Genomic DNA, 24116 nt, shown 5'->3' on the forward strand with positions numbered 1-24116 from the left:
GGGAAAACCTTTGACCCATCTCTCTGTCTCTGTCCCATGATAGGCAGAGATTCAGGGCCCACCCCTCTTTCTAAATCTCTTGTTTGATTGGCGCAGAGTGTTGCTCGTAATGCTGTTCTCCTCTTCCATTGGTCACAGGACAGTTACCACGTAGCGCGGACTCTGAGCTTGTGAGGATATAAGGAGTCGACCTGGCAACGCTACTTCTACTTTCCAGTCTGCAGTAGGAAGCGTTGGCTTGGGGGCGTGGCTTATGAATAATTATGAGCACGGCCGTAGTTGTTATGGTTATGCTTAATTATTCATAAAGCTGCCTGGTGATTGGCTGGAGGGGTCTGCTTAATTATTAACAAACCTATTGGCGGGCTTTCGAGGGAGTACTACGCATAGGCCAGGCTGAAGGAAGAGGGGGGCAGAGGGCGGGGCTATGCTGAGGAGGCGGGTGCAGGAGGCCGGGGCAGCAGGGAAGATGGCGGCGGAACGGAGCCGCTCGCCCATTGAGGGCTTCCCGGTACCGGCCTGTATATTCGCGCCGGAGCCCAGCTCCCCTGGCGGGGCGGCCCAGGCGACCGCCTGCTCCCGGCCCCACCGCGCCGCCTTCGGCTCCGACTGCAGCGAGGACGGGGAGGTGCTCAACGGGGAGCCCGAGCTCGACCTCACCAGCAAGGTAGGCCCGGGCGGGGGAGACGTGTGGCTGCTGGGGCGCCCGAGCCGGTTCTCCCAGCGGCGGGGGTTGGGGCGTGTCCTTGGCGGGGGCAGCGCCACACCTGTGGGGGCGTCCCGCTGAGAAAACGGCCGGTGTCGTCGAGCGCGGGGGGCTGGGCCGGTGCCCGCCCCCTGTCCGAGGCGGTGGGGCTGGGGAGCCGCGGGGGGCCGGGGTCAGATGCTGCCGGGGGCGGCAGGTCGCCGGCAGGGCGGGAAGCGTCGCGCGGCAGGTGTCTCTGGAGCTCGCTGCTCCTAATGCCCGGAGAGCGCCTGGCCCGGCTCCTGGATGTGGCCCGGCGGGGATTGTGAGCTGGCAGCTTCTTTATTTTATTTTTATTTTTATTTTTTAATGTACCGCACCTTGCTGCCCTTCCCCCTAAATTGGCGCCTTCTGGGACCTTTCACTGAGCAACCCCAGAGGCTGATATCCCCCCCCCCGCTACTTCGTAGTGTTTAAAAGCCGCTCAAACCGGTGAGTGTACCTCTCCAATACCTCTGTGCAGTGTGGGGAGGAGACCTGCGCTGTAACTGACCAGCGTGTCCAAACTGATTGAAAGGGGGCTTTGAAAGAGCCCCCTTCCTACGTAGAGCACGTTGGGCTGGACTATTATCTCGCGCTGTTTTGGGAATTGTCCCCCCCGGTAGTGCGTTTAAACTGGGTGTCTGATCTTCCCTCTAGTTGGTGATGGTCAGTCCGACATCGGAACAGTATGACAGCCTGCTCCAGCAGATGTGGGAGAGAATGGATGAGGGCTGTGGGGAGACCATCTATGTAATTGGACAAGGATCAGGTGAGTACAGCTTTCTTGTAAAGTTGGTGTTTGCTCTTGCTTCAAAAGGAAGTGTTGGTTCATCTAATTTGATGCTTCAGAGGAAAGTAGAATTCCCTCCACCCCATTCCCCAATATAATACCACATACAGGGCATGCCCTGCTGGTGACTATGCTTGGAAACATAATTTGGTTACCCTGTTACTGTTATATCTGGCATAACTAAGTATTATTGATAAAATGTGTTTGGAAATAAGAGCGGTTAAGGTATCTGAATACAGCACTGGGTGATAGGAGCTCTGGAGTTATAATCTCAGTCTTGAGACTTCCTTCATGTTCCGAGGTGTCTGCTTTACCTCTGTCATTGCTTTTTTCCCATTTGTAAATTGGGAATACTTCACAGGAGTGTATTAGAAGCACTTTATATTTAACTATCAACTTTAACCAAAATAGCTGCTTCTTACTCCCCTGTAGGCTGTCTATAGTACATAAAGCAGTTCCTTTTTGTTGTTTCTAAATATAATGCCTTTAATGTCATATATTCTAGGTGTGGCAGCAGCCACCTGCCTTTGCATATTTGTGGTTTGCTGTTTTCGCACCTGATCCTTTAACATGGCTTTCATATATCTGCCCCTTGTTCGTTCGTTCTCTTTTGCAAATCACATTTTTGAATGTTGTGCTAAAGAAATACTGAATTTGACACCCCTAGAGCATGAAATTCTTCCTTTCATAGAAAGTACAATTAGCTCATGGATGTCACTAAGGTCAGGAGCATGGTGGGTTTCAAAATAGTTGGACATTTACATGGATATCAAGACTATCCAGAGTAATAAGTGGTTTTTTTAATATTTACTATGTTTTGGAAGGGATATAAATCTCCTATTTCAGTGCCTAAGCCAACCCTCAAGCTATGGAACAGTTAACCTGCCCCCTTGCAAGGTTACCCCATAACTGTTTACTGCAGATTTTCTTACACCTCCTCTGAAGCATCTGGAAGTGGCCACTGTCTGTCAGGACAATGGATTAGGTAGACCACTAGTCTGATTCATTACAATTGCTATGCCTGCAGTACAGGGATAACATTGACAGTGTTCAGTCAAGCTTCCCATGTATATCAGTCCTATCTATTTTCTGTATCCCTGTTGCAGGGAATAATGACAGCTAGGGAAGTTCGGTTAGTCAATTCTGTCCTTGTGCTTTCTGCTGATACTGCCCATAAGGAGGATAATTTGTGATTGTTTAGAGATAGGCACTCGCTTGCTAAGACCTTGATTATGACTCCCGAAGGGGGAAATATGCATTTTTATATACAAACCTGGGGTTGTATTGGAACCAGTAACCTAGAGGAGAGACTTCATATCACAGTCACAATCCCCCAAACCCACGTAGACTCCTTTGAATTTCTTTAGTTTTAATAATGTAAAGAAAAACTAGACTTGAGATCTAGTCAGTCTCACAAAACATGTTAATAGTGCTTTTCAAAAGCTACCCTCTCCACTGCATCCCCTTGGTAGCTTTTTTAAAACACTTTCTCTCCCCTGCTCTAGTGTGAAAGACAAATAGAGGAAATACAATATCTGGCTGTAGATGGGGAAACTGACTAAATACCCAGAGTGCTGTTAAATGCACAAAGTAAGCAGAATGAGAAATATTTGAATTTTTATGCTAATCCTTCAGTGATTTTAGGTGTTGCTTGTAACTCGAGTAGATAAAGCACTTTCAGATAGTAGGATTTATTTATTGTTTTGCTTTTTTGCTGTTAGTGACGCTTTAATTCCTTTGAGTCTTAAAATTAAGCCTAAAGTTTCCTTCAGGAATAGGCCATTCTTCCTGTGTTTCTGTAGGCTGACTAGTGTCTTTCCCATGTGTATAATCAGTGCTACAGGCAGTTCATGTGAAGAGAGAATAAAATTACCATTTACTCCAGGCTGTTGGGAACTGTTGCTAATCTTATTTCCTTCCCCCTCACAACTTCTCATTAGATGGGACTGAATATGGTCTGAGTGAGGCAGATATGGAAGCATCCTATGCCACCGTGAAGAGCATGGCAGAGCAGCTTGAGGCAGATGTGATACTTCTGAGGGAGCACCAGGAGGCAGGGGGCAAGGTGCGCGACTACCTTGTTCGGAAACGTGTGGGTGACAACGACTTCCTGGAGGTCAGGTGAGGAGACGGGTGGAGGCAGGATTAGGCAGCAACACAGCCACATCTCTTTGATCTGAGCAAGTGGTGGTTTGAATTTGGGTGTTGTATGAACCCAGAAAAGACAGCTGTCTGAACACTCCTTGCTAATTACATCTTTCCTCCTCCTTTTTATACAAGCTGTCTGTAATGATCTTTAGTTTGCACTCCTGTTCTTGGCTCAAAAGTTTCAGTGTCTGAGTGACAGCCTCTGTTGAGCTCTCCCTGATCTGGGAGCACTTCAGGGATTCTCTGCTGATCCATCAAGGAGTTATTTGGGGACTCAGTCATTCTGTGATTGCAGTGGATTCTGGGGACCTTGCAAGGAGTGGACTCTTTAAAATAAGTCAGATATTGAAATATGGAACCTTTTGCTTATCAGTCACCATTTCAATTCCAGCCTAATACTTAAGTGATCTCTTGATGGGTGTCTGATACCTTGTATAAAAATGACTTAGGAGTCTCAGTCCAGTTCCAGGTGGAGTGGGTTTTCGCATCACTCATGCTGCCACAATGGCCGCCCTCATCAGCATCAATAAAGATATTAATATTAATACATGAATGAGCCTTGGACAGTGAATTTCCCCAAAAGTGTCCCTCTAAGTTGGATTATGTTGCTTATATTGTGCAAACTCTAAAAACAGATTTCAGGTTCTGGTGACAGCACTCATCGCTAGCTTGTATTAACATGAATAACTTTTCTAAGGGACGACCAAGCTGATATTAACTCTTCTCCAGGTCTTTGATTACTTTATTCTCTCCCCGGTAGGGTAGCAGTGGTTGGCAATGTGGATGCAGGAAAGAGCACGTTGCTGGGTGTCCTGACGCATGGTGAGCTGGACAATGGTCGGGGCTTTGCCCGGCAAAAGCTCTTCCGCCACAAGCATGAGATCGAGTCAGGTCGTACCAGCAGTGTGGGCAATGACATCTTGGGCTTTGACAGTGAGGGCAATGTGGTGAACAAGCCTGACAGCCATGGTGGCAGCCTGGAGTGGACCAAAATCTGTGAGAAATCTACCAAGGTCATCACTTTCATTGACTTGGCTGGGCATGAGAAGTACCTGAAGACCACAGTCTTTGGCATGACTGGTCACCTACCAGATTTCTGCATGCTTATGGTAAGTGGCAGTAAAGCAGTGCAATATGCCACTGTTCAAACCTGTAAAATACCAATACAGAGGAGAAGTGGATGACTTTATTTGGGGCAGAAACTCTTTGTTCTATGTTTTGTTACAGCACCTAGCACAGTGAATACCTGGTCCATGATGGGGTGGGGTGTCCTAGGTACTGTGCTAATATAAATAATAGCTTCAGTAGGCAGAATATAATTCCCAATATGATGGCATGGCCAGGACTCCATGGCTGTGTCCCTGCTCTTGAGAAGTGCCATGGGATCTTCAATACCCATAAGTGGTCAGGATATCTGTTTTCTTTGTCATCAGAAAGATTTCTGAACTTGGGAATACAATACTGTACTCACTAGTTATGAGTTGAATTCTTTTCCTCACTGCTCTCTCTCTCCTACTGATGTGTTTAAAATTCTTGGGGTGGGGTGGGAGGTTGAGGGGATGGGACCTGGAATTGCCTCCTTCCTCCCCACACACAACAGGTCTACAATCTGATCATAGTCTACTGCAGAGGTTCTCAAACTTCATTGCACTGTTAACCCCCTTCTGACAACAAAAATTACTACATGACCCCAAGAGCGAGGACTGAAGCCTGAGCCTGCCCAGGCCCTGCCATCCTGGGCTGGGGGCCAAAGCCTGAGCTCCACCACCCCAGGCAGGTTGGGGGAAAAGCTGAAGCTCAAGGGCTTCAGCCCCAGGCAGGGGAGCTGTAACCTGAGCCCTGCTGCCGAGGGCCGAAGCCCTTGGGCTTCGGCCTCAGGCCCCAGCAAGTGTAAGCCAGCCCTGGAGAGCCCATTAAAACTAGGTCCTGAACTGCTGGTCTACTGCATACTCTGGCCAAACTATCCTATGTGATCCAGCTACCTGCAGTTGTATGACTTTTTGATGCAGGTTGGCAGCAATGCTGGGATTGTTGGGATGACCAAGGAGCACCTGGGCCTAGCGCTGGCACTCAATGTTCCAGTCTTTGTCGTGGTGACAAAAATCGACATGTGTCCTGCCAACATCCTGCAAGGTAAATGTGGATCTTTGCCAGCAACTGCTCCTCTGTCCTCAGAACACTTGGTATCCACAGGCTTGCTAGTGTCCCCTCAGCTGGGATGGTGAATCAGGGCTAATGGAAGTCGCTTCATACTTAATATGGCTTAGGCTATAGCCCAAATACATTCTAGAAATAGTCCTCTTTTTTTTTCCCAAGACACTCCCCTCACTTGTGTTATAGCTCTCACTTCTATTGTTTGGATTGCTTAGTTGTGCAGCAATAAAGTGTTTGTGGGGTTTTGCCTAATTAGGCTGTCGGTGTCAGGGTTAACTAAACCTTTGGCCCTTATCCTGGTCTTCCTCGATGGCACCCACTTAGGTGATGGCCAGGATCCTGAACACTTTTCTTGGGCAGACACTTGTCTCACCCCCACCCCCAGATGGGGATTTATGCTTGCTTTCACTTTGTGCCTTACTGTGATTTCCCCAGCAGATCTGACTGGGGTCCAGCACCTGTGGTTAACTCTTTCTCCAGGGACTACAACAGTGTACACCAGTTACCAAGCAGACTTCATAAAGCAAAATAAATTTATTCTCAGGGTAAAAGCATTACAGAGGAAACCATATAAACACCAGTTAATACAAACTTTTTTAAAAGCTTGGTAGAGGTCACCCATCACACTTATGGGATCCTAGTAAGCCAAAGTCCTTCCAGCCCTTCCATAAGGGTTAGGGGATCCCTTGGCCAGAGGGTCCTGTCCACTTGCTGAGTCAAAAGAAGGCCCCATGTCCGTTTAAACTTGGGGCTTTTGGCATAAAAAATTCTTTGATCCTTGGAAAACCCAGTTGGAACCAGTATATATAAGCCTCCCCAGGGAGGCGTTGTATAATTCATCTTAATCACCCACCCAGTTTTTAGTTCCTGGAAGAGCTGTGGTAACCCTTGCTCTTGGAGTTCTATGCAATCCCTTGTGCACAGTGATACATAAATCATTCATAAACTTAATATAATGGTCCCCAAAGAGAGATTGTAACTGCAGGCAGTCTCATAGACTTTCTGGGGAGAGGCAGCCAAGTGCTTTAGCTGGAGTTGGGGGTTTATCTTTCGCTCCTGGTATCTAAATTTGAAGGGGGCGGGGGGGAAGCCTGCAGTTGGGATGTAGGGGATGGATATTAATTTAAAAGGTCTTGCTCTGCTTCCTATCTGAAGGTCAAGTGACCTGTTTAGGCACTTCCCTTTGTTCTGATGCACACCACTGGGGGATGTGGGCCAGCTCTTTTCCTGAATTTATACTCCTACTTTGATTTCATTCCTAGCTCATAAGGATTTGGCTCTAGTTACTTGGAACAGTGACATGTTTTTGGTCAGAAGTTTTGAGAACCAGGAAGACTAGCAATCTGCCTGTTGTATAAATTCTGTCGGAAGATGCTTTCAGTAAACGGGACGCTGAGCAGTACCTTTTAGAAATCATAGGAAATGGAGGTGTAAAAGATGTTTGGCAAACTAATGGAAGCCCAGTCATAAAGCGAGTAACTGGGGAGGGAGGAGCATATTTGGTTTAGGGTAAAAGAGCAGACCTTTTGAGGAGAATTTTTTTTGATCTCGGAGCCCACTACAGTGCCAAGAGAAGGATGTAGATGTTTAATTTGAATAGAAGATGGAAGATGTGGCCCCTTTACCTTGAGCTCTGTATGAGGAACAGATGACATGGTCAGATGTCAGCATCTCCTTAGCCAAAACACTAGTCTCCTACAGTTGCCTTTTCTTAATAACCATAACCAGGCTGTAATCTGATCAGCTGACAATTGTGGGATATAAACTAATTGCCACTTAAGTCCTTAACATCATCCCCCTTGTTTTCCCCCATGCATAGCATTGTACAGTTACATTGTAGGAGATCACCTTTCATTAATGCACTGGGTCTTGGCCACTGCTGGAAGCAAGAAACTGGACTAAAAGAACTGACTCCATCATGGCAGGAGAAGAGGGAGGGCAGGAATCGGATCTGAAAGCCAAATCCTCTGCCCTGGAACACTGATTCCTGCGTGTCCCCTATCTGGACTTCATTTTGCTCTTGGCTCTTATGCTAATCTCTGCTCCCCTCTTGCTTCTGAGTATTATTACCACAGTTCCACAGAAGTAAGACTGTCCTGTCCTATCATGGCAAAATCAAGTAATCATTCAAACACTTTCTAGTCCTGACCACTAATTAGCATTCAGCTCATCATGGAAAACTAAGGAAGGTCAAATCCTTTATGATAAGAGAATATCAGGTTTGGAAGGGACCTGAGGAGGTAGCCTAGTCCAATCCCCTGCTCAAAGCAGGACCAACCCCCAACTAAATCATCCCAGCCAGGGCTTTGTCAAGCCTGACCTTAAAAACCTTCTAAGGAAGGAGATTCCACCTCCTTCCTAGGTAACGCATTCCAGTGCTTCACCACCCTCCTAGTGAAAATTTTTCCTAATATCCAACCTAAACTGTCCCCACTGCAACTTGAGACCATTACTCTTTGTTCTGTCATCTGCTACCACTGAGAACAGTTTAGATCCTTTCTCTTTGGAACCCCCTTTCAGGTAGTTGAAAGCAGCTATCAAATCCCCCCCCCCTCGTTCTTCTCTTCCCAGTCCCCTCAGCCCTCCTCTAAGTCATGTGCTCCAGCCCCCTAATCATTTTTGTTGACCTCTGATGGACTCTTTCCAATTTTTCCATGTCCTTCTTGTAGCGTGGGGCCTAAAACTGGATACAGTACTCCAGATGAGGCCTCACCAATGCTGAATAGAGGGGAATGATCACATCCCTCAATCTGCTGGCAATGCCCCTACTTATACAGCCCAAAACACCATTAGCCTTCCTGGCAATAAGGGCACACTGACTCATATCCAGCTTCTCGTCCACTATAACCCCTAGGTCCTTTTCTGCAGAATTGCTGCCTAGCCACTTGGTCCCTAGTCTGTAGCAGTGCATGGGATTCTTCCGTTCTAAGTGCAGGACTCTGCACTTGTTCTTGTTGAACCTCATCAGATTTCTTTTGGCCTAATCCTCTAATTTGTCTAGGTCCCTCTGTATCCTATCCCTGCCTTCCAGCTTATCTACCACTCCTCCCCGTTTAGTGTCATGTGCAAACTTGCTGAGGGTGCAATCCAGGCCATCCTCCAGTTCATTAATGAAGACATTGAACAAAACCAGCCCCAGGACCAAGCCTTGGGACACTCCGCTTGATACCAGCTGCCAACTAGACATGGCGCCATTGATCACTATCCAATGATCTATCCAGCTTTCTATCCACCTTATAGTCCATTCATCCAGCCCATACTTCTTTAACTTGCAGGCAAGGATACTGTGGGAGACCGTATCAAAACTTTGCTAAAGTCAAGGAATAACACGTCCGCTGCTTTCCCCTCATCCATAAAGCCAGTTATCTCGTCATAAAAAGCAATTAGGTTAGTCAGGCATGACTTGCCCTTGGTGAATTCATTCTGACCTCTGAATATTTCAAAATTGATTCCGTGAGGACCTGCTCCATGATTTTTCCAGGGACTGAGGTGAGGCTGACTGGCCTGTAGTTCCCTAGATCCTCCTCCTTCCCTTTTTTAAAGATGGGCACTATATTAGCCTTTCTCCAGTCATCCGGGACCTCCCCCGATCGCCATGAGTTTTCAAAGATAATGGCCAATGGCTCTGCAATCCCATTATGATTGTTAAAACTAGAGTGCATAAAGATCACTGACTTGTTTGAAAAAATTCATATTTAAATTTTCTTTTAAAAATAAACCTGTTTAAAATGAAATCTGAATTTAATACAGATATGTGAAGGCCTAAACTTACTTCTTAAATCATTTTAAATAAAACAATATGCTGAATCTGTGAGCCTCTCTCAAAAACTTTAAGTTGAAGGCTGGAGATAGTTTTATAAAGATGCCACAAGAGATCATGCTCCCTATTAAGGGCTTGATCCTGTGGGGGATGCGGGGGCTGTGCAAGACACTGGCAAAATAGGGTTACCAACTTCCTAATTGCACAAAACCGAACACCCTTGCCCTGCCCCCTTCCCTGACGCTCTGCTTCCCACTCACTTTCACTGGGCTGGGGCAAGGGATGTGAGAGGGGGTGCGGGCTCTGGGGTGGGGCTGGGCATGAGGGGTTTGGGGTGCAGGAGGGGGCTCTGAGCTGGCCCTGAGGGGTTCAGAGTGCAGGAGGGGGCTTGGGGTTGGGGTGCAGGCTCTGGGAAGGGAATTGGGGTGTGGGAGGGGGTTGGGGTGCAGGGTGGCGCTTACTTCCAGCACTCCAAGTCGGCAGGCTCTTTGGTTCCATGCAGCTCCTGGAAGCAGTGGCATGTCCCTGCAGCTCCTAGGCAGAGGGGTCAGGGGCCTCTGCGCACTGCTCATGCCTGCAGGCACTGACTCCGCAGTTCCCATTGGCCAGGACTGTGGCCAAGTCGGCACTCTGGCAGTGCGTGGAGCCTCCTTGGCTGCCCCTGCACCTAAGAGCCGGATATGTTGGCCGCTTCTGGGAGCCATGCAGAGAGCCTTCCTTAGCCCTGCTGTGCTGCAGACCGGACTTTTGACAGCCTGGTCAGCTGTGCTGACTGGAGCTGCCAAAGTCCCTTTTTGACTAGGTGTTCCAGTCGAAAACCTGACACCTAGCAACCCTATGGCAGTCATCCCACCCACTGGACCTGGCCTCTGACTTCAGGAGACAGTAACATGTATCTCATCAGCAGGGATTCTAGTTTTCTGTGATTTAAAAGATAAATAAAATCCATGTTTTTCCACAATTAAAATGAGATGCTGAACTTTAGTTTCCCTAGCCGTAATATAGGTATCAGTTGAACAATGTATTATTGATATATTTACAATTTTTAAGCAAGTTTGAAGCCTACCTGTACCAATCATTATAATAAAATTAATAGAATGGTCCCGTCACAGTGCATTGTTTCTTTAGTGTTGTGGATGGCCCTGCTGTTTCAGCCTCTTGTTTTTAGCTTCTTTTTTATTCAGTTTGGTGCTTTCCATGTGTTCTGCCATTGTCTGCCTTCGAACGTAATCTGCACCCTTGCTGCATACAGTACAGAACAGCACATTGCTATCAACGTGAAATTTGTCCTTTCCAAACTCAGTGACGGGGTCATTAGGGGTGATTTTTAAAGTTTTCAGCATCTTTTCATAACTTTAATTACTTGTGGAGGCTGAAATGAGATGCACTGAAACACAAACCTCTATATGCTGTTGAGTAACCTCTATGCACCAGAAGCAGTTTACTGGAGTATGTAAATTTAAAGCGCATTCAAAAATCAACCACAAGTGAGGGAGGTTGCAAGCAGTAAAATGTAGTTAATGTTTTTATTTTTTCACAAAATGTAAAAACTAAAGATTCTCTGTAAAAATACAAATTCTGCATTTTTTTCCATGGCAAACTGATTTCTAGGATTCCTGGGGTACAACCTGGAACTAGAGTACCACTGTGTCCCCTTAACTCTCCAGCCTGGGCTGTCTCTCCCAACACTTTGCTAGTGACAAGCAGCAAACCCCTCTAGGCACTGTTGTCACTCAGTATAACAGCATGTGGAGCCCTACACCCAGCTAGATTGCATGAATTCTACCTGAGCCACTCACAAATCAGACAGAGAAAGGCACCAGCAAATATCCCAACCCCCCAGCATTATACCCAGAACTGTACCGTCTTGTCCTAGTCAGAAGCCTGACCCATGTAAGTTTATTATCCAGTCTACCACTCCTTTGATGTGGAGAGGAGACACACTAGCCTTTGTAAACTGAGCTGCAGTTTCCCAAGCACTTCAACCAAAACACACTGTTTTAGGTAAAATATAAAACAGATTTATTAACTTTAGAAAGGTAGATTTTTAGTGATTATAAGTGGTAGGCACAAAAAGTTAGAGATAGTTACCAAAGAAAAATGATAAGTACATAGTCTAAACCTTAAACTTTATTAGACTAGGCAGTATTTGGATCAAGCTGTTTTCTCACCCCACTAGATGTTACAGTTCTTAATATATAGGCTTCCCCTTTAAGCCTGGGACCAGTCTCCTCAGTTCAAGACTTTGTTTTCCCACCATTCTTGTTGCTTCTGGTGTAGGTGCAGGAGGAAAAAAGTCAAAGAATGATGCCACTATCCCCTATTTTAGATCAGTAGCAACCATACAGCAAAATCTCATAACTTCATATACATGATACACATATTTTGACAGACCAACAGGTTTCAGCAGACTATGATCTTTCATATGGTATCTTATGTGGCATGCTTTGTATGAAATATATCATCGTATGATGGGTGAATATGGGAGTTCTAGGGTGCTGCTTTGAGGTACAGAGTGCCACACCCTGCTCATCAGGATCTTCTGCTGAGCCTACCTATGTGGCCTCATACTTTGGGCCCTACCAAATTCATGGACCATTTTGGTCAATTTTGCCATCATAGGATTTTAAAAATCATAAATTTCATGGTTTCGGATATTTAAATCTGAAATTTCATGGTGTTGTAACTGTAGGGGTCCTGACCCAACTCTGAAGGCGGGAGTGCAGAAGTAAGGGTGGCTTGCTATGGTATTGCCACCTTTACTTCTGTGCTGCTGCTGGCAGGCCGCTGCCTTCGGAGCTGGGTGTCTGGCCAACAATGCAGTTCTCTGTCCACCCTGCTCTGAAGGCAGTGCCAAAATAAGGGTGGCACTACTCCAACCCTTGTAAAATAACCTTGCAACTCCCCTTCCCCATGATCCTCTTTTGGGTCAGGACACCCAGTTTGAGAAATGCTGTCTCCCCATGAAATCTCTATAGTATAGTGTAAAAGTACGTACACACAAGACCAGATTTCACAGTCCGTGACGCATTTTTCATGACCATGAATTTGGTAGGGCCCTACTCATACTCCTGTTTTATAACTTTTCTCTCTACCTGAGCTCTAATTGGCTTAGGTCTCAAATTGTGAATATTTGACAACACTCACCATGCAAACTTACTTTCCAGCTCATGGGAATACACTGATATGCCCAGTATCTGCCCACCCTTACTTCTGAGTGGTTCTGGACACTTAAAGTAAATGGCCTCGCTCTGTCTCCTTGCTTGTGTTCATAGACAGATACAAACATAAATCCATTAACTTCTCAACTGCCTCCCTCCCTCTCTCTCTCTCTCTAAACAAGTAAAATAGTGCAGTGCAACAGGCACGTGGGTTACATGAACAGAAGTCTTGGACTGTTAGTTCTTTCGTTTTTCTTGGGGTAGGAGAGGGCGGGTGAGTTATGTAACACGGCAGAAGGAACAGTGTACGCAACCAGAAAGGAGCAACAATGGTGTCAAAGTAGGATACTGTGAAGAAGAGACAATGTTCTTCAGAGTGCAACTTCTAGTGTTGACTTCAACACCTGGGAACTGGAAAATAATCGGCCATGGCTGCAGGTCATAAAACCGTGTTTGGGAATATTTTCAAGAAACTCCTGTACCCCTGGGTACAAAAGGAATGTGCCAAATACAGTAATGCAACAAAGAGATGCAAGGCCTGGCTGTAAGAATGAAACAGTATTATGAAAAATGCTCCTCAGAAGGTAATGGCTTTGAAGATGATGATGTGGACACATCTGAACAATCTGGATCAATTGGTTAGTAAACATAAGTTTGCATCTTTCTTATGCATTGCCTGCCATGCCTTAAATAACTTAAATTGTCATAAATTTGTGTTTTGGGTGGATTACTTATGAATTTCAAAATGTGTTCAAAATATAATCGGTATGTTAGTTTGTGGGAGTATTTATCAATTACACTTTTACTGTCACTGCTGGACTTCTGAAATTCTTTATTCCTTAGTATAATCAAACATCCTAAGTGATGACTTTCTTTTTAAAGTTTGATTGGGCATTTATGAATTTTAGCACTTAACCTTTTTTTAAAATTTGTTTGGTATGTTGTTAAAGATAAGGGTTTAAATAGATTTAGATAATCCTTTGATTTATTTTTTCTATAAAACTGGGTTTAAAATAAACTCATTTAAACAGTGGTACAAATACTAGTAGGCAGAATCGTTCATTTACAATTTTTTTTTTAAAGCAGTGCACTCAGCAGTAATCCTTGAGCGAGTGACCCCCCCTTTTTTTTAACCATTTTGTTTCAGGATCCAGTTTAGGTATAAGGGGTTATGAATATCCACCTGCAATGTCTACAACTTCAGAGTCACCTGCTGATACCACCAGGAGTGCTGCAACTAAACATGTCAGACAGTAAATTAACTGTGTTAAGAAATGCATGGATGAGTTCATAAGCAGGACCAGCAAATTCCAGCAAGATAAAACGACTCCACAGATTAAAGATTGCTTGGTTCATTTATGCAACAAATTCTTCATTTCAGCTTGTTCCAAGCAAACACTTCATTGGACGTAGTTCAGTAATTACGACCAGGCTGCACTGCATCCGGCCGAGCAGACATTGTTGAAAGGTTGTTGAATACAGTATAAGAAAAGGAAATCTGAAGAGTGTGCAAAAAAACATTGACCGGGAAACTTGGTAATGTGTGTCTTGATGGGTGGAGCACTGTATACAATGATCCAGTAATTTGTTCTTGTGTGACACACAACAACCCCATCTTATGTTATTTTACAGAAATTGACACATCAGGAAATGCCTTTTCAGCAGAATACTTAAAGTAGAAGTAAAAGCTGTAACAAACAGAACAAAAATTAAACAATTGAGCACATAGCTTTGGTGCAGACAATGCTGCAAATGTAGCAAAGATGAGAAGTCTAGAAGAAGATAATAAAGGGAACCTCAAACTTATATGGGTGTGCAGTGCTCCTTGATTGCGTCTTTTAGCAAAGACTTAAGTACAACTTTTGAAATAAAGGAAAACATTTTTGACATTGCGGAATACTTCATAACAACCACTGTGCTTCAGCTTCACTGAACAAAGCATGAGGATCCAAACTAATTCTCCCCCAAAATGTGTGATGGAATTCAGTGGTTGACTGTTTTGAGCTATTAATTAAAAATTGGCCTCTTCTGATGACAATTTTGTGAAGAAAATCATAACACAATAGATGGAACTCTCACAGCCAGTGTAGTTAACATTTGGACTAAAGAGAACTGTAGAAGATATACTGAATATGGAAATAGGTTTCAGTATAGCCTTGAGCAAACTGCAGAAAGATTGCCGCTGTATTGCTGATGCTGTTGAAATTTGGAAAGAACCTCAAGAGACATTGAAGAAAGAAATACCCAGCAACAAAGTTAAATTTTCAGCAGTAAAGAAGTGGATGGATCAAGCACCTACTCCACCTCTTTCTTGCCAGTATTTTCAATTCAGAGTTCCAGGACAGATGCCCAACTGCTGAAGAAGATGCTGCTATGACTTGGGCATCCAGTAATCACCCCTCAATCATGCCAACCATAATAAATTTCAGGGCTGGAAGTGAACCATTCAAGCAGTACATGCTGGCTGATCTTTAAGAGTCCCACCTCTGAATTGGTAGAAGTCACTAGCTCAGCACCAGGAACCAGAGTGTATTGAAGTGCTAAACCAGCTTTTGACACTAGTAGCTTCTTCTGCAATCAGGAAATAATATTTTCTTCATTTTGACTAATTCATTCAAAGTTGAGAAGTCAATTGGAAGTTGAAAGAGTATGAAAACTTGTCTTCCTCTTCCAGTCTATGAATAAAAATGAGGAGGGAGGGGATGAGATCTAGCTTTAAAAGTTTGAAGGACAGAGTAAGTAATTTAGGAGACTGTCTTATTTTCAAAAGACTTAAGTGAGTAGAAACTTAAGCTCCAGTCACTTTCACTTGTGCATATTTGAAAAATTTCACAGGCTGACTTGAAATCAGTTTAATTCACAGGCTACAGTTGAGCCCTCTGTTCCTTTAATAAATCATTTGGTTGTAAATAGGAAACATCTTTTAAGTTCCTGTATCCAAAACATTTACCTTTTTTTGTTTTAATGCAAATAAATTTTATATGCTGTTTTGTGTTTTAATTAATTCCAGTTGCCATCCTGATGCAGCTTGACACAAATCATGAGCTAAAGTTAATTTTGTAGTAAATAAGCAATATATTACTGACCTTTTTTCTAACATACTGAAAATGTACAATTAAGAATATGAAAATACTGAGCTATATAATTGCTTGAATAAGTGTATATAGTTATAGTGTACCTTCCTGCATCACAAAAACATGTACCCAATCTAGTATAAAGGGTCTATTTAGTTGTAAATCAACATGTTTTAATGTAAATCAGATTGGTTGATTATAAAACAATGAGAAGTCATCTTTCGTTAGAAGATAACTGCTTGAAATCTAATTTAAATTGACGTTTTCCATTTAGTGATTTAAATCGCTAATTTAAATTGTCTCAGATTAAATTAATCCACTCCCATTTAAAACAGACCTCTAATAAGCAACCTTAAAACTTAAACTCAACTCTAATAGATGTATATAGAGGCAAATTCATACTTTTTTGGAACAGTTCTGGCTTGGCAGCAGGCTAGCTGATATGGAAGATGTGACCCGCAAGTCAATTTTTTGGAAATGTGCCTGTCTCCCTTAGGAAATCTGACCAAGGCAATTTTTAAAGAGGGGGGATACTGCCCTAACTATGTTCATTTCACCCTTTAAGAAACTCTGAAGCTGTTACAGCGACTTCTGAAGTCCCCAGGGTGCAGGAAGATCCCGGTGCTTGTTCAGAGCAAAGATGATGTCATTGTAACAGCCTCCAACTTCAGCTCAGAGAGGTAATGGGAGTGGAGAGAGTGGTCTGTATTAGTCCTGTTTGGGGGTGGAGCGTGTCTGCGTGAGACGATAGGGAGCAGAATCCCCACAGCTTAGATGTACTAACGTTTCATCTACTGCATAATACATCGGTTCCATAAAGGGATAACTCAGACTGATCATCCATGTTTTCCTCTCCCAGATGGAAGTTACGGGCTTCTGATGAGCTATCCACATAAGATGGAAGCACAGTGCCCAGACCTCAGTGGAGGAATCTAAAGCCCCTTTTCTGAATCTCACAAGGAAGTTTAGATGCAGTGTTGCAGAATTTCAATTATGAGGTGTTCTGCAACTAACTGCCTGCCAAGCTTTCCCCTGCCAGTGCTGAGTATTTATCTCAGTCCAAGATGTTGATGTCTCCTTGAACTTTAATCAAGGTGAGGGGACTAATTTCCCGCTGTCTGTTGTCTGTCCCCCTTATAGGATGTGCCCAATATTCCAGATTTCCAATGTCACTGGTGAGAATCTGGAGTTGCTTAAGATGTTTCTCAATCTCCTGTCTCCCCGAACAAGTTACAGGGAGGAAGAGCCAGCAGAATTTCAAATAGACGACACTTACTCTGTACCGGTAAGGGGACTGGTGCTGGGAAGGGCTCTCTGCCACATTTGAGACCGGACCAGAGGTGGGCCTGCTGGAAGGGGGAATTCCATTACTGCTCTAACAGCGTGGTTGAGTGACTCCAGTTACCAGTGGTTCTCTCTCTTGTGCAGGGTGTGGGAACAGTTGTGTCTGGAACAACCTTGAGAGGCCTGATCAAGCTAAATGACACTTTGCTTCTGGGTCCAGACCCCTTGGGCAACTTCCTGGCCATTGCTGTCAAGTCCATCCACCGCAAACGCATGCCTGTGAAGGAGGTGCGTGGTGGCCAGACTGCCTCCTTTGCTTTGAAAAAGGTGAGTGTGTGTATGGGGAGGGGGACTGCCCTAGTTCCTGATATCAAGAGCCTTGCTTCTTCAGGATACTTTCTAATCCTGGTTAAAATGAGACTGCTTCCACCAACGCTGAAGGGCAGGGGGAGAGTTCATCTACCAGCACCATAAAGTCCCATACTAATTTAGTGGATCATATTCCACATACCACTCCCTTTTCAAGTGTTGTCACCAGTCTAATAATTCTGTGCCTTTATCTTGAGCTGTGTTCTCACCAGATAGTCTAATGTAGTAGGTGTGGCTTGTAGGAGATCGCTCATTAAATACAAGTGTTGCAAGGAATCACTCTTGTCAGAACTAAGCTAATGTCCTAGGCCTGGTCTATATGTAGTGTTTGCACCAATTTAACTTTCCGTTAGGAATCTGACTTTAGGTTTTTTTACCAAAAGAGTTATGTTGGTACAAGCCCTAGTACCTAGGGATAATGGTGCTTCATACCAGTATAACTGCATCCATGCTAGCAGTGTTGCACGGGTTTCAAATCCATATCGTAAAAGCTGTACAAAAACTGTGTAAACAAGCCTTTAGCATAGTGCTAGTGGGCATTGTGTTGTTGGATGGAGTGTCTGTCTGAATGACAGGTAAAAAGGACTCTTAGCTATATTAACCCCAGCGTCCTGCCCAAAATTCAATTTTGGGTAATCACATTCTTCTATCTACAACTTCTTCAAAAGTTTCAGCTGCAGTCATTCTTTGGAACCCCTGCATAACATTGTTGTATGCTGCTGAACAGCGATCACATTGCATCCCAGAAATGGCTGGAGTAATCATTGATCTGTAAAATGCCTTGAGATCCCTCTGGATGAAAGGAGCAAAAGAAATTAACTTATTCTTATAGTAAGCATGATTCTTAACTCTTTGTCTTTTTTCCTGTTTCCTCCCTAGATCAAGCGTTCCTCCATCCGGAAAGGCATGGTGATGGTGTCCCCCCGGCTGAATCCACAAGCATCCTGGGAATTTGAAGCAGAGATTCTGGTGCTGCATCATCCCACCACCATCAGCCCACGCTATCAGGCCATGGGTAGGTGTAGCAGCTTTCTCTGACCCTTAGATCCCAGTTGCACAGCTCACAGTTGTAGACTTCTGCTTTAGCCTTAGGCTGCTTAATCCACCTGTGATTTCTGCTTTATCCAGGATGTAGGGCATAGTTCCTTGTATTAACTTCCCCAATTCCATTATGGGTGAGAGAGCAGATCTAGAAGAGCAAGGATTGCTGCCGGTAAGAACCAGTGTGCTTGGGAAGAGGAAAGCCTACACAGTGGCTACCAAGAGTCAGCTTTGGCTGTAGCCCAGTGGTTCTCTAGCTTCATCATTTGCACAACAAACTGCCTGAGACACTGAGGGGAAAGAAAAAGCCCCAGCTGGCCTGTGCCAATCAACTCTGGCTCGTGGGGCTCAGGCTGAGGAGCTGTTCCCTTGCTGTGTAGACTTCTGGGCTTGGGCTGGCTCTGGGATTCTCTCACCCCACAGGGTCCCAAATCTTGGGCTCCAGCTCGAGCCTGGAAGTCTACACAGTGATGGAACAGCCCTGCAAGTCCGAGTCGACTGGCACGAGCCTGCTGCGGGTTTTTCTTGTCTGTGTAGACATACCCTGTTCTTCTCAATACCACGGTCCCCCACTGCTTGGTTCTTAATGCTTCAGTGCGTGGTCACTAGGAAAGTCAGTGCAGAACAGTTTGAGACCCACTGCTGTAACCAGTACTTAGCTTCTTTTCTGAGCAACAAACAAATGCATCTGTAGTGTCAACTTTGCACTGATTAGAATACAATAGGTTTCTTTCCTTCTGAACTCAAATGTGCTGTGGATAGATTAGCAGTAATGACCTTGGACTCTAATCTGAGGCTTGTTCCACTAGTGGCCTTTACTACTTGAGAGCCTCTGGTACATTATCATTTGCAGTGCATTGTGGCAGTATCCGCCAGACAGCCACTATCCTCAGCATGGACAAGGACTGCCTACGGACAGGGGACAAGGCTACAGTGCACTTCCGCTTCATCAAGACCCCCGAATACTTGCATATAGACCAGCGGCTGGTCTTTCGTGAGGGCCGTACGAAAGCAGTGGGTACTATCACCAAGGTAAAGGCCGAGGAGCCAGACCCTTGCCATTTTGCTTTCCCAGTAAACCTTTACTCCTACAATGAGGAGACAAGTAGGGGAATCAGGGAATGGGAGGATATAATTTCACTATCTTGGTTGCCAATTTCAAGCAAAACTCAGGCTAGTGGCGACCAGCATGTATTGCAGTCTGATGGCCATCTGGCCTGTGTGAAACTGACTGCGTGGGGAGGCTGCGGGTGTCTTTGTCTTCCAGAGACAGGTGTCGCCCTGGCTGTGCTATAGAGACTGAACACCCCTCTCAGCCCTACATAGCTTCTTCGGGGCAGCCCTGAGGCACGGTGATGGGCTAGTGTGGGCAACTGTGGGCTGATGCTAGCTATATAGTTCACTTTATGGCTAGTGGAAGTAATTCTCTAAGCACTCCTCACTTTCAAGAAACCCTGAAGTTTTGAACCTTGCCTGGCTGGCCCTGCCATTTTAATGTTGCGTATTCTTCCATCTGTACCCGGCAGTTACTCCAGACCACCAACAACTCTCCAATGAACTCCAAGCCCCAGCAGATCAAGATGCAGTCAACAAAAAAAGGACCCCTTACGAAACGAGAGGATGGTGTGCCCCAGGGTGGGACAGCAGCCGGGGGGGCCCTGGTGGGGGATGATGCCACCTCATCAGGAGCAACCCCATCAGTACCTTCTAGTGCCCTGCAACCACAGGTTAGCAAAAGACATCGAAGTATCTTCTGGCTAGTCACATCCTCCTTCCTGCCAGCTGTTGGTCTCAGCGCCATAAAACGTCAGCATTGCTCCCCCTTCTTGGGACTGTTCCCTTGGCAATAACAAATTATATGGGTACAGCCAGCAGTGCCCCAGCAAGGAACTAGACCCCCTGATAACTGAGAAAATCCTGACAGCTCACTGATGTCAGCTTGTCCTCTCAATGGAACATTTGTATTCAGACAGTGCTGAGGAGCCCCTGTTGTGGGCCAGAGCCCCGTTGTGCTAGGTGCTGTGCAAACACATAGCACCTGCCACAATGAACTCACAGTCCAAGTAAGGGCACTAGGCCAGCTGTCTCACTTCCCTTTGGTCAAATCACACTTAGACCACAGAGCCTGGCTTGGAAAGAGACAGCATTCTTTCCTTCAGTTCATGTCTCTGTATGCCTTTCTGTCTCCTCTTTGTTGCGGTGTCATTGGATAAAGGGCTGCACTCCCAGCCTGTTACGCTTGCTCTGTATTTTTGCCCTGTCCCTTGGGTGTGTTTGTGGCTGTGCTCTTGCTCATCTCTGCTTCTCTCTTCCTGCTGCTTTCCTTCAGACTGCACTGGATGAAGAGCCCCACAACCGAGAGGGCAATAAGGTATTTTTGCACCCTGACAGCTGATTTGAGATAAGTGGGCTTGCTGGCCTGAGTCTGGGAACAGAGCTGTGTTAGCAAAACAATCCTGGAAGCTTTCTGCTTCCAGCACCCACAATATGGAAACCCAGGTCCTGGATTTCTGAGATCCTGAGCACCTTCAGCTTCCATTGACTTCATAGGAGTTAAGTGTTCAGAGCTTCTGTAAATTGGGTCCCCAAAAGACTAGAACTAAAGTTTACTAGCTTCTGCTTGTCTCCTTGCTACCTGCGATAGTAGGAAACTGATCCTGTGAGAGGTGCTCCCCCAATACCCTAGCAGTGAGAGTGCAGGTAGAACACTTGCCTCAGTTCTGTGTTTGTCACTTTTGATTTTTTGGGGTCATCACAAACTAACATTCCCTTTCTTGTTTTCCAGTCGAAGGTTGGAGGAGGGGGCCGGCGACGTGGGGGCCAGCGCCATAAAGTGAAGTCTCAGGGAGCTTGTGTGACTCCCGCCAGTGGCTGCTGAATATCCCTTTTTCCTCACCCTCTGAGGAATTCTCCCCCTCCCTCCATTTCTTAGCCAAGAGATCCAGAGCAGCTTAAACCAAACCCCATCCAGCTGATCTGCTGCAGAAGAACCTTCCCTCCCAAGGAATGACAGAGGGGTTGTAACTTATAATAAGCTAACGAAGGTGACAAGACACGCAGAACTGATCGACTGACACCTTCCTTCTCCTCCTACCCCAACACACTTTTGTACAACCTGGGCTCTTAGTCTTTATTATATATGTGTGCATGAAGATGAGGAAAATCCAGACATATTGGAGAAGAGCCATTTGGCTGCTTCCCTTTCCCCTATCTGGTCCTGTCTGTTTAACCTTCTACACTGTCCCCAGTCCATTGGCATTAGAAGACCTGAAATTCCAGGGTTAAAATGTGCTGAATGGTGGGTGGTTGGGGGGGCAGCAATTCCTCACTCTCCGGTAAGGTGCCAAATGAGTTCTGGACTCTCCCTGTCTTAAACTGTTTTTTAAATGGGTTAATTTTAATATGGCAGTGACTGCAATTTGGAGGGGGATGCAGAAAACTGAACAGATGAACCTTAAAGAGGAAGGTGGATTCAAGAGAGATCCTTGACCTTAAGTAGGTATGTTTAAATTTTTTTTCTTAACACTTCTTCCTCTCCTCCCCAAATATAAGGCCACTAGCGGTTACAACTTTAATCAGAGGTAGGATTAAGTATAGAGGTTACTTGCCCATCTCATCCTCCTTCCTCTTCTAACCTCTGTTCAATGCATGCTGGAACAACTCTTACCTACCCCTCAAGGTCCTGGCAGCAGTGACATAGGGAGAATGTTTCCAGACTGCTCTGTGGTGCAGGAACACTGTGCGGCCTGCGACCAGCATAAGTCTCCCCTATGACTAGACAATGATCACAAGTGGACTAGTCCTTTTGGGCCTGGAGACTGAAAACAAATGCCACCCTCATTTGACTTTGCCTGCTCCAAGTGCTCCCTTCTCTCCTGGAACTTGCAGGCCAAGCTTTGCCATGGCAGTGGTAAGACTGGTCAGTCCCACTCTTTGCAGAAGGGGGAAGTGATTAGTTGGTACCAACTTTGAGAGAAGCACTTTCAGCCTGGGGAGCCCATGGAGATTTTATTTTATTTTATTTTTAAATGAAGTTCTAGCTTCTTGGACAGGCCCTCCAGGACACTCCTTCTGAAGTGACTTATTTTATCAGTATCATGTCCTTTTACCTCAGGCTTTGTAGCTGGTCACCTCCCAACTTGTTCTTCTCTCCTCTCCCATCCCTGCGTCTTCAAAAGAAGAGCTTCCTCGAGGATAATGCTTATCCTCCACTGACTAATGGGAAGCTTAATATCTTGAGGCAGAGCTATCACTTTCTACTCAGAATGAAGTGAGTCACTGTTCGTTGTTTCAGGGAGCCTCCACCTTGGGAAGCTGTTAACTAGAGAGACTTAAAGCCATCTTTGAGGGCAAACCAAATGGAAGTGAGGAGGTAGAGCATGGTCCTTCCTGAGCCAGTTGCCTAACTGCCAGAGCTCTCTGGGGAGAAACAATAAGTAGCTAGACTATTAATGGCACCCCAATTGTGAAGGAGTGTGAAGTGTTGCTAGCAAAATATGGGGGCCGGCTTCATTCATGCCCAGGCCCTGTAGTAGCATTAAAACTGCTCTTCAGGGAGGCAGAGAACTCTGGGTGTTCTTCATTCCTGAGCCCATTTTCCTCTTTCTTCATTCCTTATGCCCCAACTGAAAGAGGGAAGCCTAGGGCCTGAAGAGGATTTACATCAATTCATGCTAAGGAGGTGGTGTGATCTCCTTTTTGTTGTGACCAGCATACAAAGATCACTGAGACTGGTGTGATGTATAAAATAAAAAGTTTGTTCTAAGTTAAGTAGTGTCTTGTTGCTTTAAGTGCTCTTAAAGGTTAATCATGGGAACGGCCATCACTTATCCCTGTGCCTTCACAAAGTCCTGCCCCTTACTCTACTCTAATCTAGATGTGAGAGCAGCCTCTGTATTTGTAGGGGGATAGGTTCCAGAGGAGTACTGGTGAAGTTAGGCTGCTTTCCCATACAAGGGGAAGCTGTAGGGATGATATAAAGGGGACAGGGTTGAGAACCATGGCACACCATGAGCTGTAGATGAAAGACATGCTTTCAGTTTGAAGGGGTGGAGATGCTGGAGCAGTTCAATCTGAGCCCCACTTCTCTTCTACAGGTTGACTAAACCAGGAGCTCTCAACCTTTCCAGACTACTCTACCAGGAGTCTGATTTGTCTGGTATATCCCCAAATTTCACCTCATTTAAAAACTACAAAATCAGACATAAAAATACAAAAGCGTCACAGCCACACTATTACTGACAAATTGCTGACTCTCTCATTTTTACCATGTAATTATAAATCAATTGGAATATAAATACTGTACTTACATTTCAGTGTGATACTGGAGTCCGTTTTTCACTTGTGAGCCTTCTCATTCTGGGAAGCAGTGAAGTGACAGTAGCAGTTAAGTTTCTCTCTACATTGAGTCTATTCCTACTCTCAGGGCTGGTGTTAGGGAGTGGCAACCAGAGCAATTGCCTGGGGAGTCCCTGCAAAGCTAAGTTGTTCAGGCTTGGGCTTTCTGCCCTGTGCCCCAGTGCGTCTAATGCCAGCCCTGGCAACCCCATTAAAACAAACTCGTGACCTACTTTGTGGTCATGACCCAGTTTGAGAACTGCTGATATAG

The 24116-nt window shown here is 45.3% G+C and overlaps 1 protein-coding gene and 1 long non-coding RNA gene across 3 annotated transcripts; both read left to right on the forward strand.

Annotated features, from left to right (window-relative positions):
* The first annotated feature begins 177 nt into the window (after nucleotides 1-177).
* GTPBP1 (GTP binding protein 1) lies at nucleotides 178-23278 on the forward strand. Of its 2 annotated transcripts, XM_037881777.2 has the most exons (13): nucleotides 216-667; nucleotides 1385-1496; nucleotides 3458-3638; nucleotides 4426-4774; nucleotides 5675-5798; nucleotides 16380-16494; nucleotides 16955-17099; nucleotides 17243-17425; nucleotides 18347-18482; nucleotides 19362-19540; nucleotides 20035-20235; nucleotides 20838-20879; nucleotides 21294-23278. In XM_037881777.2, exons 1-13 carry the CDS (start codon nucleotides 428-430, stop codon nucleotides 21384-21386), a joined length of 2100 nt encoding a protein of 699 aa, XP_037737705.1. In that variant the 5' UTR covers nucleotides 216-427; the 3' UTR covers nucleotides 21387-23278. The 2 variants fall into 2 exon arrangements, with proteins under 2 accessions (XP_037737711.1, XP_037737705.1); XM_037881783.2 differs by lacking the exon at nucleotides 20838-20879 and having other exon boundaries at nucleotides 178-667.
* Nucleotides 9917-15740, forward strand: LOC122465162. Its single transcript, XR_006289785.1, has 2 exons — nucleotides 9917-13378; nucleotides 13888-15740. It is a non-coding gene; the product is annotated as an uncharacterized LOC122465162 (long non-coding RNA).
* Nucleotides 23279-24116: the final 838 nt, after the last annotated feature.

Source organism: Chelonia mydas, chromosome 1, assembly GCF_015237465.2.
Source record: "Chelonia mydas isolate rCheMyd1 chromosome 1, rCheMyd1.pri.v2, whole genome shotgun sequence".
Classification (NCBI taxonomy): Eukaryota; Metazoa; Chordata; order Testudines; family Cheloniidae; genus Chelonia; species Chelonia mydas.

What these genes read in the sequence shown, in the direction of transcription:
- GTPBP1 (XM_037881777.2), top strand. Translation starts at nt 428, where the DNA reads ATGCTGAGGAGGCGGGTGCAGGAGGCCGGGGCAGCAGGGAAGATGGCG. An exon ending in TCCTGCCAACATCCTGCAAG is followed by an intron (nt 5,799 to 16,379) that starts GTAAATGTGGAT and finishes TCACCCTTTAAG; the next exon opens with AAACTCTGAAGCTGTTACAG. An exon ending in ACGACACTTACTCTGTACCG is followed by an intron (nt 17,100 to 17,242) that starts GTAAGGGGACTG and finishes TCTCTTGTGCAG; the next exon opens with GGTGTGGGAACAGTTGTGTC.